This window comes from Aulonocara sp. 'chitande type north' Nkhata Bay, linkage group LG16 (genome assembly GCF_057382095.1).
Source record: "Aulonocara sp. 'chitande type north' Nkhata Bay isolate Kocher_YH1m ecotype deep benthic linkage group LG16, A_spYH_male_GT1.1, whole genome shotgun sequence".
NCBI classification, from domain to species: Eukaryota; Metazoa; Chordata; class Actinopteri; order Cichliformes; family Cichlidae; genus Aulonocara; species Aulonocara sp. 'chitande type north' Nkhata Bay.
In genome coordinates, this window is record NC_141359.1 from 9,070,145 (window position 1) to 9,092,080 (window position 21,936).

The 21,936-nt window shown below is 41.6% G+C and overlaps 1 protein-coding gene across 4 annotated transcripts in view; it reads right to left on the minus strand.

The window, feature by feature from the left end:
• Positions 1-3,535: 3,535 nt before the first annotated feature.
• Positions 3,536-21,936, minus strand: part of LOC147310957 (radixin) — a 46,832-nt gene continuing 28,431 nt past the window's right edge. For all 4 annotated transcript variants that reach the window (XM_086265563.1, XM_086265565.1, XM_086265562.1 and 1 more), the window contains exons 3-15: positions 19,784-19,867; positions 15,465-15,560; positions 15,032-15,154; positions 13,249-13,400; positions 12,967-13,050; positions 12,704-12,850; positions 11,760-11,856; positions 11,491-11,654; positions 8,959-9,089; positions 6,959-7,119; positions 6,482-6,574; positions 6,193-6,402; positions 3,536-4,216 (exon numbers count right to left, since the gene is read on the minus strand). In XM_086265563.1, coding sequence (XP_086121689.1) covers positions 4,052-4,216; positions 6,193-6,402; positions 6,482-6,574; positions 6,959-7,119; positions 8,959-9,089; positions 11,491-11,654; positions 11,760-11,856; positions 12,704-12,850; positions 12,967-13,050; positions 13,249-13,400; positions 15,032-15,154; positions 15,465-15,560; positions 19,784-19,867 — 1,707 coding nt within the window. In that variant the 3' untranslated portion in view covers positions 3,536-4,051. The remainder of the gene's footprint in view (positions 4,217-6,192; positions 6,403-6,481; positions 6,575-6,958; positions 7,120-8,958; positions 9,090-11,490; positions 11,655-11,759; positions 11,857-12,703; positions 12,851-12,966; positions 13,051-13,248; positions 13,401-15,031; positions 15,155-15,464; positions 15,561-19,783; positions 19,868-21,936) is intronic.

Below are 21,936 nucleotides of genomic sequence, written 5' to 3' on the forward strand. Positions count from 1 at the left end.
TCATTAGCCTACATTGTTATCCGCTATGATGCTAAAGGCTAAGTCTGTGGTAACCCTGCTAGTCTGGCACTATGTGCTAGTGTTTGCTAAATGGGTTAAGACACCCTACAGTATAATTTAACAAACTTCTAAAGTTATTGTGTTTACATTCTGATAAATATTAACAACTTTATTCAGTGTACAAATACATATTTTTCTATTATTACAAACGTTTTAAAAAGGTATTTTTCTAAATGTGTGTATTTTTTTTCTCAAAAAAAAAAAAATCCCTAGAAAGTGTGTGTTAAATCATGTCCTGACATCATGCTGTGAATGGATTTCTTCATAGCTGTTGCTTGAAAAAGTGAATTCCGACTGAACATGAAGCAAATTTCTGTCTTGAATTATATACTTAAATTTAAGTATAGCTAATGTGCTGACTACACAGATGTAAATGTTCTTTAGCTAGCAACATACAGGCCACATTTGGAATGACTACAGTTAAATCTCTTCTTTTTTCCGTCTTATGCATATGTCCATTTAATATTCTGTCTCTTTAGCTAGCAGTGATCAAAAAGAAGAACCTGGCTCTCAAGAATCCTGGATTTAAATATGTTGGAGAATTCTGCAACAACTAAGATGGTTCATATCAGTTCATGGGGAAAAGATCTGAAATGATAGACAGTATCAGAGATGGACCTAGCCACCGTGACGTCAAGCATTGAGTAGCAAAACCCCATTGAAAAGCACAAGCGTTTTCTTGCACCATCTTAGTGTTTTGAATCTGGACTCGGCAACTAGCATATCCTGGATTATCATTACTGTAATAAAGTACTTTAAGCTGCCCTGTTATTTCTGAAAGGGTCATCTATATATGACAATCATGGAGACAATTTTACCATCAATTATAGCCATGATTAGTCCCAATTTTGGCTCTCTAGGGATGGTCACACAGTCCTTGGAACTGGTCTGCAACTTCTGGTTGTGTGGGAGCAATGAGTAGTCTTTGACCAGTTGGCAAGTAGCTTCTGAAGGAGGATGCAAATGGATTGCTAAAGCCAGGGCATAATAAATATTCCACCACCGGCTGGCAAAAACCTCCTTGCGACTGCTTTGGTTGCTAGCAGGTTGGTAGCAGTAAGCATGGAACACACCAACTTCGGTTGCAGTTTTTCTATGCCATAGGTGGTAGTTAGCATTTTCCCTGCAAACTACAGACGATGGTAGCAATCTGCTGACAACCAAAGCAATAATAGGAGATTTGTATGTGTGTAGTGAACTCAGATTTGCCTCCTGTTCAGTCTGAATGCGCTTTATTTGCATTTTGAATTTGCATGTGGGGTTTGTATTAACCGATGACGAGCAACTTGTCATTTGTTGCTCATTTGACTAAAATCATGATGTGTGTTTGTATTTTATTAGGTGTTTTATCAATAGAAAAAATGTAAAATGCCGACAGTCCCTGTTTAGCACATTTATTCACATGTTTATTTTTAGTGTGCTTTAATACAGCTTCATTTCTGCTACAGAAATAAGTAAGTGCCATCTCTTCAGGGACCACAGCCAAGGAAAAGGCTGTTTGTTGCTCATCTCTCGGGCTAGTGGTGCTTTTATTAAACCAAAATTAAAAAGGAAAAAAAAGTGTTAGACCATTGCTGCTGTTTCACTGTATATTCTGCTAGGGAATAAAGTGGTTCTTTCTATAATGTGATCCAGGATTATGGTGGTAAATCACAGTATTGATTCATACATAGAGTTAACAAATTAAAAGGAAAACCTAAAAGGAGAGGAGGAGGGAATTTCTGGGTTGCATTTGTCCCCTTGGAGAGAAGCGTCAGTTGTTCTGGGGCGTCATATTTATCCTGTGACAAAACATTTCAGTTCAGATGGCATTGATGAGTTGATCACCTGACTCCAACCCCACCTGCATGTTAAACAATGCTTCCCACCACCATCATCAAAACACTAAATGCGGGAATATCTGATAGAAGAATGAAACTATCCTTCCAGATGAGTGTCAGAGACGTGGAAAATTGACATTGAAGCCGTTTTGTTTGTATTTGGTGGACCAGCGCTGTATGTTGTCACTCATCACTATATTGATTAAGGTGATTAAAATTGTGCTTCACAACAACTTTTTTGATTTTTGGTTTAATGTACAGTACTTTCACTTTTTCGCCCCTGTATGAGTTTAACTTTTTATTCTATAAAACCACCATTCCAGAGTCGGTTTCACCAAACATTTGTTGTGCTCGATTAAGCTTTAGAGATTGAAACCCAAAACAAGAGCACATAAAACAAATGTGACATACCTACAGGATCAGGGAAAATGTGGCTGAATGAGACATGTTGACTGTTCTTGTGAGTGATGTAAAAGTGACCAATAAAAGCCTCACTTAAAGCTTTCACGTCCTGCCTGGTCTGTGTACATGCTGTATTTTGGTATAGTGTGATTTGAAATAAGAGTCTTTTAATTTTCCTTCATGAACATTTTTATTTGTATTAAATGTAATGTGCCTACACTGAACCACAGATGCCACAGAAACCTGCATGATCGCTTTTGGATGGACCTTATCACACCGATTTTAGAAGAGTTTTTCTTTTGGGTATTTTGGACACAGCAAGAGAAGTGACATCACTGCTCTACTGCAGTTGTTTACACTTGCATCACTCTTCCTGTTTTTTGACGATCTATCAGCTGTGGCAGGAAACAATGAAAAGTGCTGTGAAATGTTTCCATTAAGTTATGAAAATGAAACTTTCCACTTTGCGACCCCGTGAAAAAATTAAGTAAATTCCATGATTCAGTAGCTGTAAAACCACCTGTAGTAGCAATAACTGATCTGTTTTCTGTATAAATTTCTGTCATATTGTGGAGGATTTCTTTACAGCTTCAGTCCATTGAGGTTTGCAGGCATTAGTTTACTCATATTTTTGCCATTCTGTTACAGATTTGCTGGTGTGCTTTGGATCATTGTCTTGATGACCTAGTTTGACTTCATGATTCATGACTGACTCTATGCCTGCGAGGTGTTCAGCTCCTGTAGCTGCAAAGCAAACCCAAATCATGACACCTCCACCACCGTGCTTGACAGCTGGCATGAGGTGTTTATGGTGATATGATATGAACTATATTTGGCTTTCACTTTGCTGGGACATCCACTCATGGGAAGATTATGGTACTGTGTTAAACCACAGCTAAATGCACCACAGCAGCGAACTCCCAACACTTCTGCTTCTATAGAGGTGCTCAGGCCACATCCTGCAAATCTGATACTCATTCTGTTTGACGGAAGAGTCAGGACCAAGATCATACCATAGGTGTATTATTGGAAATATAAATTCATTCTTTATTGTGAGACAAAATATATATTGAAACAACTGCCTCAATGGAAAGAGAACGCCAAGCAAATCTAGTTTGCTTATCTGCCTGCTAACGGCTCTCTGTGAGCACACAACCTGTTAAAGAACAAGTTAACTGCTGAATGTGGACGACAGCGTAACTGTACCAAAACAAAATGACAGCAGTGAAAGGGAAAGAAATGACACGAGTAAAGCAGTTTAAAAAAAAAAAATTTAAATTGTTCTGCTGAAGACAAAATAAAGGTACAGATTAAAGCGAACTCCCAACATCAATAAGCTATAGCTACAAATGATCATTTTATTTTGTTGAATAAAAGAAACCATTTCGGAACAGTCACGTTTTGTCTAAAGGTTGCGATATTGTTTAATTATCAAACATGCAAGCATTTAAATTGCTAGTAATGTACAGGGAGACGACACGTTGCTTGCTATTTGTCCAGATTGATTAAAAGACGTGTGCTTCATCGAGGCGAGGGCAGAGCTCTAAAAAGCAGAAAGCTGAGTATGTGGCTGGCCAGCCGCTGCTAGGCAGAGCTTTGGCGAGGTTGAAGCTACGAAGCCCTCTATCTCATCTTTCTCCGGGGTAGAGAAAAGGTAAGCTATCCTGCAGTGGCAGCAGGTTTTGGGCTTTACAAGGAGAGTGAGGCGTTGACATGGCAATGAGACCAAACGGTCTCTTTTCAGTGTCGTGTCCATCCACGTTTCTGGCTCACATGGACTCAAACTCATCTATACGCTGCTTGGTGTTGCCCTGGCGGATCTGCCGTAGGGTTTTGTACTTGTCTCTGCCCGCTTTGACGTTCTCGGCATGTAGCATGTCGTTCTGCGTTTTCTTGGTGTCGTCCCGAGCCTCCGCCAACTCCGAACTCAAAGCCTGGACGGAAGACAAAGGGAGGGAGGTGGTGAGACACAATTCACTTAAGATCGACTCCATCGTTGCTCGAATGAAATATTTGCTTAAATTTATATCAACTCCTACAGGGAGTTGATACATACAGGGAATTTTGGCTTTTGTTTATTCAGTCAAGTTTTAAAGACCAGAAACACAAAGACACATTGTTGTAAAGATCAACAAACGGCCAAGAAATGCTGAATTCCGACAGCCGGCAGCTTGTGGTTGCTCCCATATCATAATAAGGATGAAAAGCAACAGCTGCCGTTCAACAGGACATCGGTACATCTGAGTGATAAAAGAAAACAACCTGCCAGGCTGGCTTATGCGCCACCTGATTTGCAGATAAAAGGCAGTGTTAATGTATTTTCACAGCTGCTCTGGATTCAGACAAACCGCCGCTGTAACCGAAGCTGCAATCAAATCTGTCGTATATTCTAATGTGCAGCAGGAAAACTTACGAGCTTTTCACTGCACAGGCTACTTTCTGCGGATTAAACTACAAAATTCAGACCCAGATCTTTTTAGCAGCTTTACCGGAAAATAACTTTGCCACAGTGTCTACGCAGCAGTGGTTTCAGAAAGGATGCAGTCCTTCCACCAACGCTTCACCTTAAGATGTACAGATTGTACGATAGTGCCAATGAGGACAGAAAATTAGTGCAATCTTTGTTTTTCCAATGATTGCATGTGTTGAGAAACATCAAAAACTCGACCGACTGATACACAGTACTTCCTCACTTTGTTCACCACACTGAATAAAGAAGTACATTCAAAGTTTTGCAGAAATTTATTAATAACAACAACAAAAAAACCCCATCAAATTGTACGATTCTTGGCTTTTGTCTAATAAACTGAAAGAAGCATTATTTATTTAGTCCTTTCAGCTTTGTGACAGTCCTGAAGTTGCAAATGATGCCAGATACACAGATTGCGTTGAAAAGTGGGATTGGAGGCTTTGCATTTGCACTGACAAACTCGACTGTGCCGGTCTTGCAGAAACCCGTTTTCTCAGGTGGTGTTTCTGTTGTAGCAAACTGGCAGCAAGTGTGTACGTGTCTGCCAGCTTGGATGTTTGATGAAAGGAGTTCTCATTAATGCAGAGAAAACACACACATACAGTTTTTGTTGTGTGCATCTAAAACAGCTCACTGGACACTTTATTAGGTACATCTACTCAACTACTACGTGCAAATAGCTAATCAGCTAACCACATCTCAGCAACTCAGTGCATTTAGGCATGATCAAGATGACCTGCCTAAATTTAAACTGAGCATCAGAATGGGAGAGAAAAGGGACTTTGAGTGACTTTGAACATTAAACAGTTGTTGGTGGGCTGTCTGCCTTTCAGAAACTGCTGATCTACTGGGATTTTCCCCACACACCCATCTCTAGGGTTTACAGAAAATATTTTCTCTTCTTAAAAGCAAAAAAGAAAATATCAAGTGAGCGGCATTTTCTCTGGGTGAAAACAGCTTGTTGATGCCTGCAGACAATGGCCTGCTGCTGGAAACTGCTAGAAAGGCAACAGTAACTCAAATAACCTCTTGTTACAATCAAGGTATGCACAAGAGCATCTCTGAACACAGCCAACTCACACCTTGAAGCAGATGGGCTACACCACACCGGGTGACACTCCTGTCAGCTAAGATCAGGAAACTAACAATGACCACGACAAGAAGATATCTGAGATCAAATGGTCACCAGCTGCTCTCAATCCAACTGGGCACCTTTGGGACGTTGTGGAACAGGAGACGCACATCATTAATGCATGCAGCAACTGTGTGATGCTGTCTCGTCGATATGGACAGAAATCTCTGAGCATTTTTCGAGGTCTTTGTTTAATCTTTGCCGTGCAGGATTAAAGCAGTTGCCCAGCAAGTGGGACCTAACAAAGTAACCAGTGAGTGTGTACCTTTGGAAGAATCCCTCCCCCAGAAACTCAGGCTCATTTCTACCTGTAGCTGTTTCTTAACACGTTCGTTCTTCTGCGCCTCAGTGATTCGTTCCTCCTCGCTGCGGTGGCTGGTGACGCCGTCGCTGAGAAGCTCGGCACTGGCCTCGGCGTTCGTTTCATCCTGCTCGTCGTTTTCTGGCGCCGGTGGAGATGTCATGGCCGTCTTAAGTTCTTCCCTGGTCTTCTCCAGGTCCTCTTGTGCTGACAGAGCCTGGAAAGAAGATACATGCATACTTAGAAAGAGTAATGACAACCACACAAACACACAGACACACAAACACAGGCATTACTTTGTGTTGCCATTCTGTTGCTTCCTCTTCTTTTTTTCTCTTTGCGTCCTCAAGCAGAGCAATTTTGGCAGTGAATTCTGCTAACTCAGCAGCCTGTGGAAAATAATAACACATCCAAGCAAAAACTTATCACAAACATAACTGACATTTCAAGCACACAATGCTATTTGCAATGCAAAATAATATGAAGCAGAAATAATGATGCAATTCTCATATTTTAGGGAAAGGATGGTTCTGGTGGAGAAACACAGCCTTTGCTACATGGTTACAATTTTTTTTTACATTATGTATTTATTTATAAAAAAAAAAAATTCTAAATGTGAATAAAAGAGGAAAATGATGAATAATCACTGAACTGGTCAAACATGAATCTATAACAAAAAACTGTTATGTGGTTTTTCACAGATCTGGTGGCATCTACACCTGCACCACAGCACCAGTATAAATGAATGAATATCCACGTGCGTGTGCAGGTACCAGTTGTTCCTGGGTCTTCATCTGGTCAGCGGCCTGCTGAGCCAGCGCTGTCTTGGCCTCCTCCGCCACCTGCCTCTCCCTCTCCAGCCGCTCTGCTTCTTCCTTCGCCCGCTTCCTCTCCTGCTCCAACTCTAGCGCTCTGCGGGTCTGCTCCTCCAGCTCTGCAGGCACACGCATATCAGCGTCTCAATATGCATCGCTAACATGCAGTGACCACAGTTTCAGATTTGTTTTTTAGAGTTTTTGTTTTCTATTCAGTTCAGTTTCCAGAGTGGATTTGATCGTGTCAGTTTAGCCCCTTTTTGCTCTCAGATTATTTCGTTTTTATGTGGTCCAGGGTTAGTTTTAGTGTTTTAAATGGAATCACCTCTCAGCTTATGCAGGCATCTAAAGTCTTAATACAGAAATCCATTTATTTAAAAAAAAAAAAAAAAAACTGAAGTCAAAATGAGTTAACTAAAATGTTTCTCACATCTACTTTTAAGCTTTACTTGCAACCCTGGATGTAAAGTCGTCAACAAATATAAAGTTTTTTAAATAACATGTATTTTTAATGATGAACCGAAAACATTTTATTTTTACCCGGTAAAAAAAAAAAATCCAAGTTAAAGAACTGCAGCAGACCAATATTTTCAAACGTCACGTCACGAGTTCTTTAAAATATGTTTATTTTTCATTTTTTAAACTTCCACATTTGTACCTGTACAGTCCAGATACAGAGTGGTGAATCCAACGCTTCAAGCATTTCTTAGATTAAAAACACTCCAGGTGTGAATTGTTCTTAATCTTCTGGGATCGGCGCCAGTACAGCCTGCTGCTGCCTGCGGTCTGCACTGCAGCTTCTATGTTATGCAAATTCAGAGAATTAGTAATAAGATGATGAACCACAGATGCTGATCCGTCTTAGATAGCAGTTCCCAAATGTTAAACATCAGCCAAGTAACGCAAACTTGTGGGTAGGTGTGCAGATTATCAGATTAGATACACTTCACAATAACCCTCACTTCAGGATGGGAAACTGCATTTGACCTCCAGGGAAAGAAAAACAGCTCCCTGTTCAGTGATTAAAACATTATTACCAAATGTCTCTTATCAGTTCAGTACTGAAACCACAATTAAAGTTATGTGTGAAATGACATAAATAAATATAAATTATGTCACTATAAAAGACTTGTGGCTACAAACATGTAATGACTCCCAGGACTAAAGGAAATATCTACGTCTCACAGGCTGACGAACAGAGGACGTGCAGAACGAGGTGAGAGTGACCGGTCGGTTTGTTTTTACCTGGCTACATCAGATGATCTGATATCGTCGAGTTGGTGTTGTTCCCACATCATCATAATAAATATTGTTCCAGGTTCAACACTGCAAGTGACCAATCACATTGTTGTGACGTAATACTAAGGAAATGTCCAAATATAATTATGCTCGACTCTAATCTGCTACTATGTGTCTTTTACACAGCTGGAACTGCAGCTGCTAGACCACAGCTTAGAAAGTTGATCAGACTGTCACCAAGAGTACCTGTTAAATCAATCAAATTAATTTCACTTTGATGTGCCAACAAACTCTCCTCTGACTGTGGGTCAGCAAGCTTTGTAGTTTAAATGCATACACTTTTTTACGTTATGTTATCTAAGTTCTCTGTGATCTAAATCACCAGATCTTTTGCCTGATCTGCAGCAGTCTGAAATTTTAGTGTTCTCTGTTCTCTAAAGTTTTTTAATCACCATTTTACCATCTTCATCTGTGATTGGTGTAGGAGGTGAAAGGCCCCCCTTTAATGCGAGCGTGCACAGAGCCTGAGACAGAGAGCTAAACAGAGAAAGCTGATAACCATCACCATGACAGCAGTTATCTCCGAGTGGGGCTTAGGTTTTGCTGAGCCAGCTAAAGCAAACAAAGCCCAGCCGTAATACTTCCTTGAGCTTCGTTTGTAGTACACCCCACTGTCACACACGCGCACGCACACACTAGTGAAGTGGGTGGAGACGTACCTTTCTGAGCTCTCTGAGTTTGCTCTTCGATCTGCCTCAGCCTCTCGATCAGCTCTTCCTTCTCTCGCTCTATTCGCTCCTTCTCTTTCTCTGCAAGCTCTCGCTTTTTCTTCTCATTCTCCAGCTGTGCCCTGTCCAGACCACAAAGAAAGCAAACGTCACATGATTGTGTACCGACAAAACTCAAGAGGAAGGTTTTAAAGGTTTGTGTTGAGTCTGGCTCCCTGCTGCTGTGTCTCCAGCTTCATATCAATTAACCATTTAACCCAGTTTCCCACAGAAAGCTGTGGTTCCTTTGTTCATGTGAACCCGCTGACACACACAAAAAAACATGTTTTTTCAGGCACTGCGTGCACACTCAGATCGACTGACTACTCAGCTTACATCATTCTTGCAATATTATGCCAAATTTACCTGTTTATCCATAACAACCACATAATATTGGCACACACAGACTGAAGATGATAAAACAATATGTTTTAGAATCACTTACAAAAAAACAAAAAAAACAAACAAACCCTTATGTAGTCAATAAAAGACACTTTTACCAATTTGTTAAGTAAAACTAAATCTACCCACACACACAAAAATTCAGCACAAAGTGAAACCAATGCTGGACACATTGATGGCATTTATAAAAATCGCCACATCACCTGCTACCAAATAGAAATATGTGGAAATTTACAGTTAACAGAAAAAAGTAAAGTTCAGCCTTATGATTTTCTTCAAAGCAGCACTGCCCCCTAGTGGCCAGAAAGGGTTACTAGCGTACTGTCACTTACAGTGGGGCAAAAAAGTATTTAGTCAGCCACCGATTGTGCAAGTTCCCCCACTTAAAATGATGACAGAGGTCAGTAATTTGCACCAGAGGTACACTTCAACTGTGAGAGACAGAATGTGAAAAAAAAAAAATCCATGAATCCACATGGTAGGATTTGTAGAGAATTTATTCGTAAATCAGGGTGGAAAATAAGTATTTGGTCACCTCAAACAAGGAAAATCTCTGGCTCTCACAGACCTGTAACGTCTTCTGTAAGAAGCTTTTCTGTCCCCCACTCGTTACCTGTATGAATGGCACCTGTTTGAACTCAATATCTGTATAAAAGACACCTGTCCACAGCCTCAAACAGTCAGACTCCAAACTCCGCCATGGCCAAGACCAAAGAGCTTTCGAAGGACACCAGGAAAAGTATTGTAGACCTGCACCAGACTGGGAAGAGTGAATCTACAATAGGCAAGCAGCTTGGTGTGGAAAAAATCAACTGTGGGAGCAATCATCAGAAAATGGAAGACATACAAGACCACTGATAATCTCCCTCGATCTGGGGCTCCACGCAAGATCTCATCCCGTGGGGTCAAAATGATCATGAGAACGGTGAGCAAAGATCCCAGAACCACACGGGGGGACCTGGTGAATGACCTGCAGAGAGCTGGGACCAAAGTAACAAAGGTCACCATCAGTAACACACTACAACGGCAGGGAATCAAATCCCGCAGTGCCAGACGTGTTCCGCTGCTGAAGCCAGTGCATGTCCAGGCCCGTCTGAAGTTTGCCAGAGAGCACATGGATGATACAGCAGAGGATTGGGAGAATGTCATGTGGTCAGATGAAACCAAAGTAGAACTTTTTGGTATAAACTCAACTCGTCGTGTTTGGAGGAAGAAGAATACTGAGTTGCATCCCAAGAACACCATACCTACTGTGAAGCATGGGGGTGGAAACATCATGCTATGGGGCTGTTTTTCTGCCAAGGGGACAGGACGACTGATCCGTGTTAAGGACAGAATGAATGGGGCCATGTATCGTGAGATTTTGAGCCAAAACCTCCTTCCATCAGTGAGAACTTTGAAGATGAAACGAGGCTGGGTCTTCCAACATGACAATGATCCAAAACACACCGCCCGGGCAACAAAGGAGTGGCTCCGTAAGAAGCATTTGAAAGTCCTGGAGTGGCCTAGCCAGTCTCCAGACCTCAACCCCATAGAAAATCTGTGGCGGGAGTTGAAAGTCCGTGTTGCTCGGCGACAGCCCCAAAACATCACTGCTCTCGAGAAGATCTGCATGGAGGAATGGGCCAAAATACCAGCTACTGTGTGTGCAGGCCTGGTAAAGACCTATAGTAAACGTTTGACCTCTGTTATTGCCAACAAAGGTTATGTTACAAAGTATTGAGTTGTATTTTTGTTATTGACCAAATACTTATTTTCCACCCTGATTTACGAATAAATCCTTTACAAATCCTACCATGTGGATTCATGGATTTTTTTCCACATTCTGTCTCTCACAGTTGAAGTGTACCTCTGGTGCAAATTACTGACCTCTGTCATCATTTTAGGTGGGGGAACTTGCACAATCGGTGGCTGACTAAATACTTTTTTGCCCCACTGTATGTAGTTGTCATACAAAGTGTGCAGTACTAGGAGAAATACAGGATAGACTGGTGGGAAATGACTACCATTTAAAACTGCTGGTATGTATTTAGATATAAACTTCATGCAATAAATCCATTAATAGGTCTTTTTGCGCCGTACCTCTCCATCTGCTTGTGGTGCTTCTCCTCCCTGGCCTGAGCCTTCATCTGCTGCACCTCAATAGTATCAGGCTTCCTCCTCCTCATGTACAGCTCGTGGTTTCCCATACACAACGCCAGGATACGCTTGTTGATCCTCAACCGTGGGGCGTAGAACACAAAGTCCTGGAGGAAGCCGGCATAAGAAAGGTTAGTAAGTAAAAATTTTATTCTTCTGTGGGGGGGAAAAAAACAAAACATTAAACAGTGTATGAATTCATCAGCACTTACTGGAGCCTTCTTGTCAATGGGCTTGATGACAAACTTCTTGTCATTGAAGGAAATGTTTCTGATCTCGCTCCAGGGGAAACCGATCTTTGGTGACAACCTGAGGCAGCAGAGAGAGATTTTACTCCACTTAAATAAACGCACGAGCTGGTAAACATAAAACTTCAAAACAACAGTGGCTTTCAGACGATGGGTGCCCATTAAAATCCTGGTTTTGTTTCAACAATCAGTTGTGTACCACTGTTCACAACCATTAGAGGGAAATAATGTCAGTGCATCCCAGACCTCATTTACATACTCGGACTAAATATCAAAAAAGTGTTAGAAGGTGGATTTAACGATTTAAACAAACGACTGAATTACGTTTTCTTGTGTAATTAAGTTCTAAATCAGCGGTCTCCAACCTTTTTTGCGCCACGGACCGGTTTATGCCCAACAATATTTTCACGGACCGGCCTTTAAGGTGTCGTGGATAAATGCAACAAAATAAAACTAGTACCGGTACCGAAAAAGAAGATTTATTCATAACACACGTGAAAAGACCCAGGAAAACTGAGTTAACGATAACAAAATAACGCTGAAAACCGATAAAAACCCTGAAAATCATACATTTCACACCTGAGCCTCAACTCTCGCGGCCCGATACCAAACGACTCACGGACCGGGGGTTGGGGACCGCTGTTCTAAACCGCATTAGTGTATGTATGCCAGCCATCAATCTCTGTTCCACTTTTTCCCCAAATGAAACCGAGCAGCTGTCTAACAAAACGTCTCTTTTTGTTCCATTTTGCTCCTTCTTTGGTTAAAATGACGTATTGGTTTTCATCCGCTACATGAATGATTTCGTCAAACAAATACTGAGCTGAGTCCCTGATCACAAGAAACAATGACGATATCCACGAATAACACAACAAGTACACATCCATGCAAATGTGTAGATTTATTACTTGTCTTCATGCTCGTAGATGTTGAGTCCCAGGGCGTCGACCCCGAGCCACAGCTCTGTGCCCTTCTTGTTTTTAATTTCAAAGTAGTTGACGCCATACATCTCCAAGTCCTGAGCGATCTTCAGATACTCCATCATCGCGTCCTCCCTGCACACACAATAGGAGAAAACAGTTAGCAGAGAAACATGCAGGAGCCAGTGAATGAAACTTTCCATGCAAAATAATATGAAACCATAACCATGAAACTTTCACAATACACTCACCTGAGCATGCTTCTGTGCTCCTCGTGCCACGTCTGTATTCTGTCCTCCCACTGCTCCTTTGTCAACTTGTGCTGCTCCAGAACTCTACAGGACACGCCGAGGAGAAAAGGACACAAGCGACACAACACAAGAGTTAACAGTGAAAACAATAACACAACAAGCACTCCTGGGCTTTTAATCATGCTAAAATGTACACATTTTTACTCTTAACAAAGAGAGACTCTGGAATCAGATATTTCATTAGACCCACGTGGAGTAGCATATTATGTCTACTGATTTTACCTCTGTGGCAGTAGCCGGTCAGATGCCAGGTAGCCAGGCTTGTGAATATCGTTGTTATAGTCTCCGTATTTGGCCTGAACGGCATACGAGGCCAGCAGCACGGCTGTCTCTGGAGGACAGTAGTTCTCATCATTCAGAATGGCCTCCTTTACCTGCTCAGAGGACACATATAAGCAAAAACACACAAGCGTCAAGATCTTCTGACTCCATGATTCATGGGTAAAAAAGAAAATTCTGTTTTTCCAGCAGAACTGAGTTGAACTAAAATAGTAATGCAGTCCAAAGATGTTTTAAAATACATTTATATCATTAATTAGTAATTCCTTTCACACTCTGGCTTTCTCCCATCTGTCTTGTCCCTCTCTGTTTAACCCCAACAGATGGCTACGCCTCCCTGAGCCTGGTTCTGCTGGAGGTTTTGTCCTGTTAAAGGGGAGTTTTTCCTTCCCGCTGTTGCCAAGGGCTTGTTCATATGGGGTCATCTGATTGTTAGGGTGTCTCGTAGGGTTTGTAACCTACAACATAAAGCGCCTTGAGCAGACTGCTGTTGTGTTTTGGCGCTACAAGCCAAATCATCTTTGGCAGATGTAAGCCAATGCAAAGCATTCCATCTTAAGTCCAAAGAAGGAATTTCTGAGTTAGTCGGACTTCCAACTCAGAAGTTGGTGATCCCCCACCAACCCTAACTTAACAGTCCAAATGGCGGCAGTGTATGTAAACATTTGTGACTTGTAACCTACACTACTACATATGTGTGTTTGAGACATAAGCCAAAATAAATAAATAAATTAAATAAGCCATATGCAGAACACTGGCCATGCATGTGCCTCATTAATGGCTCTACCTTTACCTTTGCTAAGCACTGAAACAAACCTTGTTTATTCTTCCTTTTCTGACATTCCTAATGAATGTGCTGAACTTGGGGGTAATGTCACTTCCCAGTTCCGCCTTCCAACTTACGATGCAAATGGAACACAGGACTCTGTTGCGGACACGGAAACATCACAGCTGAGCAATCATTCCTGTTTCACCTGGATGGAAGCACACTGCCTAGGCTGCATGAACAGTTGGTGCATTGTAAAGTGTAGTCTCGAAAAACTGGCAGGCAAGTGCACCTCAGGTGGCGGACTACAAGGACGCTTCAAAGAAGCATAACGGGAATCACTGCTCACCCGTGGTGTCTCCAGCTGTCCGCGCCCACAACAGAGTATAATTGAGGCCTTTTACTCATATATCAGAAAACTGGAGGTGACAACAGTCAGTGGGTGGGCTATAGTTAAATGAATGTAGAGGAATTACAGGGATTTTCACTAAACAGCAGGATTCAGAGAATAGTGTTTCTGTCAATATTATTCTGCAGCGGGGGATGCACATTAAACATGGTTATTAAAACAAAAACAAAACCCCCCAATTTAGCTGACAGACATTGGCAATGCAGATAGGGAAATAAATAATGATTTAAAACTCCAGGAAAAGTATTTCAGCTCGTCATCAAACCACCTTTCAATATTATATTTAATAAATGTAAGCCAGCGGCAACCATACGTACTCTTTTATTTGCTGATATGTTGATCCATCTACTGCCAATAATTGATGTAGAAAGCAAATATACCGGTAAGCATGATCTATACTAACCACAATAGCCACATTACATGACACCAGCTCAAAAAAGGTGTAATTATTGTCTTAGATAAGAAAGGCTCTTTACAGCTGTAAATCCAGCTCAGTTTTCATGCAGGTTTACCCCGTACATGAGCTTGGCAGCCTGAGCAGTTCACAGTACCTGCAGGAAGAAAAGTTTCTGTGTGATCTCCTGGATGAGCTCCTCAGAAACATCCTCAGGGAAGAACTTTGCTCTGAACTTGAACTGCAGCGGATTCTCCTTCTTGACATCCTGCTGGGTCACCTGGAAGGAACACCCGAACACAAGCCTTCATCATCTGCCCTTTACAAAGTGCATGGGACATGAAAGTCCTGAGAAAACTAAACTGAAAATACATTAAAAACAGATCTCAGTGTTCATGGTCCATCCTCTACGTCGTTTTATAAAGTATTAACAACAGGATGATGAATGTTTACCATTTACAAGGAGTCATAAGATTAAAATGTTTTCTTAATGTGAGAATAAATTCAGTTGTTACAAAGAATATAAACATAAGCATGCTTAAGCTATGCTGAGGGATGGATTTCTTCCTGTGTTTTGAGCAGCCTCTCACCTTCTTATTGAGCTTGAGCCACGTCACGTAGCCTTTGCTGTCTGTGTACTGCAGGCCGAAGAACCAGACCTCCCTCAGACCGACTGTTTTCACCACCTGAAACCACAAATATATCTTATGTTTTCCACTTCCTCTTCAAAAAGTCTCAAAATTTCCCCGACACCTGTAGTCAGTATGACTGTTGTCTGTACTTGCAGTTTCAGTTCTTTCAGGATTTGAGACCACAAATTGTACGCACTGCGTCAGATAAAGTAAAAGTGCTCTGTCATCTCACTGGTATCATGTACTGACAGCAATCTTACCAAATCGATGCATCATTAAAAAGTGAAACTGAATATTTTCCCCTCGTCTTTCCTCCCTGTTCTCAAACACAATTCTCTGTTTGTCATTCACAAACTATTGTCTCACATACACACACAGAGAGGAAGCGTGAGAAAGAGACACAGATGATCCCAGAGGGGATTGTAGACACTCTCTCAGATGTTAAGGTGATTTACACAGTCAATACCACGCCACTTCTACCATGTAATTAACTCTTTCTCACGCACAGAGAATAATAGAGATGCTGACATAAACAAGCTAAATACCCATGTCGCATGCACGCACAACTGCGAAAGCCCCCACAATCGCCCATCCAAAAAAAAAAAAAAACAAAAACCACACCGTTGCGATGGTAACGGTACAATCAATTACATTTGCAAACACACACACATACGCCTACACAGAGCGGGCCTCCAGTGGGACTGTGGTACGAGGAGACAGCTATGTGGATAAGAGACTTCAGGATGAGAGGGGAGGAATGATGAGTGTAGCAGAGACGGGGAAAGGCGATCAAGCTGCCTGGACCTCTGAGCAGGACTCTCATACTTTCAGGCTAGATAAAAACATTTGCTCACACGGGCAGTTTTACAAGCGAGTGTGATCATCACCCATCACAGGCTTACATGTTTGGGTTAGTTTGTCTGAAAAGCTTTTCCATCATGATGTGGCCTTTTATCATCCTGTGTGTGTGTGTGTGTGTGTGTGTGTGTGTGTTTGAGTGAGCCATTTATAGTGAGCTCTGCAGCCTCTTTATCAATGAAGCCCTCACTTCATTCATGCGAATCTGGATCACTGCGAAGGAATCAGGACATGCAGCACAGTTTTTCCCTGTGCTGCATGTCATTTGCCTTTGCCTCCGTTTGCCTTCTGGACATGTGACTTCCTGTACTGTAGGTAACATAGCCAGGCTGCATTTAAGGGATCACAGGATTATAAAGGATGCAGAAGAAATATAGCTCCTGAAGCACGTCAGTTGTTGCTATGCATATCAATCGCACTTTATATGACGGATGGTTTAAAAAGAACTACATCCGAGTCCTACAAAAAGACAACCATGTCAGCATCTCCATGACCGAGGTTGGTACAGACAATCTTTATCAGCTGATCGCCTCTGACAGTTCTGCTGCCTGCAGCGAGGACTATAATACTGCACAGTACTACAGTGTGTAGACTGGTGTGCTTCATGGAGCACTGTAGTGAGATGTTGCCACACTCCTGGACCACAGTGTGGCTTCAGGACTTCTTGTGGATGTTAATTTGAAATGTGGAGGGACTGTACTAGCTGTAATTGAGAGGTGGTCTAACATGAAGTAATGTCCTTTTAGATGTTGGAATGCATTCATATCCTCATGAGGGAATTTGCTGTCATTATGGGTCCAATCCAGTCTGAATCACACTGTTTGGATTCCTCTGTGGAATGACTGTGGCTCTGGATATTTAGTGGATCCAGACCACGCTCTGCACCATTTACAACAAGCAGCTGAACACTTTGTCTAACATTCATTTCAGCTCCGCTGCCACAGCAACAGATACAAAGTCTTTTCCACTTTAAACCTGTTTTTTTTTTTTTTTGAAGATCACAAAAAGGCTCATTTTTAATAGTTTTTAAAAAAATAAAATAAAATAAAATACATTTTTAGTACCAGTTGAGGTTTGGTTTTCTTTTTATTGTGCAAAGTTGTTTTTCCACACTTTGGTTACTGTAACACTGTAATTTTCAAACTTTTGGGATATTTCTTCTTATTAACAAAAAAAAAAAAAAAAAAAGTTTAGAAATATCACCAAAACAAATCCATCAAATAAAGATTAAGGTAGTTTCCTACATATAGCAAAGTTACAGCAGGAATTGGGCATCTCTGGACTGAACAAAACTATTTTATCAAACTCGCAGAATTCTTTCTAGGAATTCTGACTGCACATTGGCTAAATCCATACACCTGTAATACCTTGGCTGCCTGCGTAACAGCTTTGCCCTTAATGATGGGAATTACCAGAACAGACAACACAGCGATAACAAGCCTTGAAATAATAAAGGGAGGAAAACAAAGCGAAAAGACAGGAGCTATCTTCATTTTGGAACAATTAAGATTTGTATATTCATGTAACATAATCACAATAATTTCTCCAAATATCCACCATCGTATCTATTTCTAGCTGAATAAGTGCTATAATGTGTGAAGGGTAGAATTTTCACTGATATTAAGAATTCTGTTCAGGTAAATAACTGATTTTTAAAGCTTTTTTAAGTGTGTACTAATAACAATTAGCCGATGTTGGTTCGAAGCCTTCTCAAGTAGCTCTAGTGAAATGCTCAAAATCACCACAAGGTGGTGCTACCTCCTTTTTTAGAGTTGAAAGGCACACAGACAACAAGGAGCTCATCTGTATGGCTACTGAATGTAGCCCTGTGGAGACCTGTCATTGTTTGGTCTCTGTTGAGTCCTGTAGAACAAAGAATCAGTGTCTTCATTCACATGTCTGAAACCTGCCAAAATATCCCACACCAATGCTATATAAGCCACTCACATGCTACAAGATCTCATCATTCAATACTTTATCCCCACTGGCTTGTTCATTTATAAGCTGCAAGGCATCCCGTCTATTGCTTACTTTCGGTCGCTTTTAAAACCAAAATAATCTCAAACAAATGAATATTTGGTATTCTTTTTATGAGCGTGAATATAACAGAAACACACTGAACACACATATCACTGTACGCTGACTGTAAACAAGCATCCTTTGGCAGATTCGGTACTATGCAGCACAAGTGCACGCACACACACAAATCACTGGGCATTTGACAGTTTGTTGCTATGGCGATGCATAGGCACAGGCAGCTGAAACGTTCAGATTTGGTGCGTCTGTGCGTTTCATAGAAAGAAAAGCGATATTAGAGAGTAATGGATGCAGAGACTTTGTGAAGTCACCAAAAAAAAAAAAAAAAAAAAAAAAAGAGCCAATTCATGTTAACTACAAAATTAACTAATGTGTTAATATTCCAGCGTCACGCAGTTTTACACCTGCATTTCCTGCAAGATTAAAATGTTTAGTGTCAACAGAAGCTGGCATCTTTCTCAGTGGTTTCCACGAGTCAGCTACAACCACCAACTGTCATCATCCTTTCAAACAATCAGATGAGCTGATCAGTGTCAGAATATGAATGAGAAAAAAATAACTGTATAACAAATGTTAGGAAAATCTGTTTACGAGTCACAGAAGCAAGTCATTAAGTGAGTCTGATTTCTCTATGGATCCTGGTACCCAAAGGTCAAAGGCACGTTCATATTGCTCAGCTATCCACAGCAGGAAGCAGAACACACAAATACAAAAACAAAACCACAGTTTCACTGGGTGTGTATATTGCACAAATACTACAGATATGATCTGCAGCTTTAGACTGCAACAAGTCCTGATTTCTGCTGTTAAAACAGATCTATTACAAACACACAGCCTTACTCCCCTCATGCTGTACAGAACATGAAAACAAAAGCGACAACAAAAGCAGAAAACAAATGTGTCTCTCTCGCATTTTGTCTTCACAGTATTCCACCACAACCCCAACAACCCTTTGTAGTCTGACATGAAACGACACTGAAAGCTGCCCTTTTACTTCCCAGACAGCGTACACACGTACACAGTTATGCACACCATCCACACAATACTTCCACCCATCTGCTGACTCCTGAAAGCTCCTCTTTTGAACAAAGAGTGCTTTATATGTTTTCTTTGTACAGAACCAGTACCAACCCGAACCCAGCCAAGCACGCCCTGGTACACGCACCAGCACTTAGTTTCAGTGTTGCATTTCATTAGTAATCCATGAGTCTTTCAGTAGGTCACATAGTCTAAAATACCTATAGTGTCTATTCTAACAGTAGAAGTCATTTTGAACCCTTCTAGCTGCAGAAGAAGATTTGGTCCTCACAATCTGAGATCAAAACGGAATAAATTAAAAATAAGACACTTACATCTTTGTGTTTACAGTATGCGACTCTTACCTGATCGAAGAGCTGTTTGCCTGTTGTGTTGGGCTGGATGGCAAACTCCAGCTCAGCGTCCATGGTGGTGACGCGCACATTGATCTGTGAAACACAAGTAATGGATCAGTAAATGGTTTACTTAATTCTACTTGTTGAACACGGACGATATATAAAAGACAGACATACTCAGTGGGATGTTACCCTCAGGGATATAGTTTTCGAGCATCTAGCCATGCAGTCAGCCTTTACGAACATTTTTGAAAGATTGGGTCATTTTCAGAAGCTCACAGAGCTCGAGTGTGGTACTGTAATAGGACGCTAGCATTGCAACAAGTCAGTTTGTGAAATTTCCTCCCTTTCAGATATTCCACTGTAAGTGCTGTTATTGCAAAGTGGAAGTGTTTAGGAACCACAATAACTCAGATATGACGCAGTAGACCACGTGAAGTTGCATAGTGACATTGCCAAGTGCTGAAGTGTGTATTGCAGAAAAGCACACTTAACAACTGCAATGGTCCAAAACTCTTCTGGCATTAACATCAGCAGAAAAAACGTGCACCAGAAGCTTCATTTGGGTTTCTATAGCTGTGCAGCTTGCCAGCATGCTCTGCGAGTGTCAGCTGAAGACTTATACTGTAGAAAATGTAAAACCTGATTTATGTGGTTTGAATGTTTCCCACAGACGACCATGATGCAGCATAAAGGCAGTGATGGCCACTGTATTTGGTCAAAGATGATCCACACCTTGTAACCATTGTGACACTGACAGCAATGCAGAGTGTTGGAAAACCCCTTCAGTAAATTCTAATTTGAGATCACTGAGTTGAAATAAGAGGTGGCAAAGGAGATCTAGAAACTGTCGAGAGGTCACTCTACAGAATCTGTGATTTTAAATAACCAACACAAGTGCTATATACAGTGGGGCAAAAAAGTATTTAGTCAGCCACCGATTGTGCAAGTTCCCCCACTTAAAATGATGACAGAGGTCAGTAATTTGCACCAGAGGTACACTTCAACTGTGAGAGACAGAATGTGAAAAAAAAAAAATCCATGAATTCACATGGTAGGATTTGTAAAGAATTTATTCGTCAATCAGGGTGGAAAATAAGTATTTGGTCACCTCAAACAAGGAAAATCTCTGGCTCTCACAGACCTGTAACGTCTTCTGTAAGAAGCTTTTCTGTCCCCCACTCGTTACCTGTATGAATGGCACCTGTTTGAACTCATCATCTGTATAAAAGACACCTGTCCACAGCCTCAAACAGTCAGACTCCAAACTCCGCCATGGCCAAGACCAAAGAGCTTTCGAAGGACATCAGGAAAAGTATTGTAGACCTGCACCAGACTGGGAAGAGTGAATCTACAATAGGCAAGCAGCTTGGTGTGAAAAAATCAACTGTGGGAGCAATCATCAGAAAATGGAAGACATACAAGACCACTGATAATCTCCCTCGATCTAGGGCTCCACGCAAGATCTCATCCCGTGGGGTCAAAATGATCATGAGAACGGTGAGCAAAGATCCCAGAACCACACGGGGGGACCTGGTGAATGACCTGCAGAGAGCTGGGACCAAAGTAACAAAGGTCACCATCAGTAACACACTACAACGGCAGGGAATCAAATCCCGCAGTGCCAGACGTGTTCCGCTGCTGAAGCCAGTGCATGTCCAGGCCCGTCTGAAGTTTGCCAGAGAGCACATGGATGATACAGCAGAGGATTGGGAGAATGTCATGTGGTCAGATGAAACCAAAGTAGAACTTTTTGGTATAAACTCAACTCGTCGTGTTTGGAGGAAGAAGAATACTGAGTTGCATCCCAAGAACACCATACCTACTGTGAAGCATGGGGGTGGAAACATCATGCTATGGGGCTGTTTTTCTGCCAAGGGGACAGGACGACTGATCCGTGTTAAGGACAGAATGAATGGGGCCATGTATCGTGAGATTTTGAGCCAAAACCTCCTTCCATCAGTGAGAACTTTGAAGATGAAACGAGGCTGGGTCTTCCAACATGACAATGATCCAAAACACACCGCCCGGGCAACAAAGGAGTGGCTCCGTAAGAAGCATTTGAAAGTCCTGGAGTGGCCTAGCCAGTCTCCAGACCTCAACCCCATAGAAAATCTGTGGCGGGAGTTGAAAGTGCATGTTGCTCGGCGACAGCCCCAAAA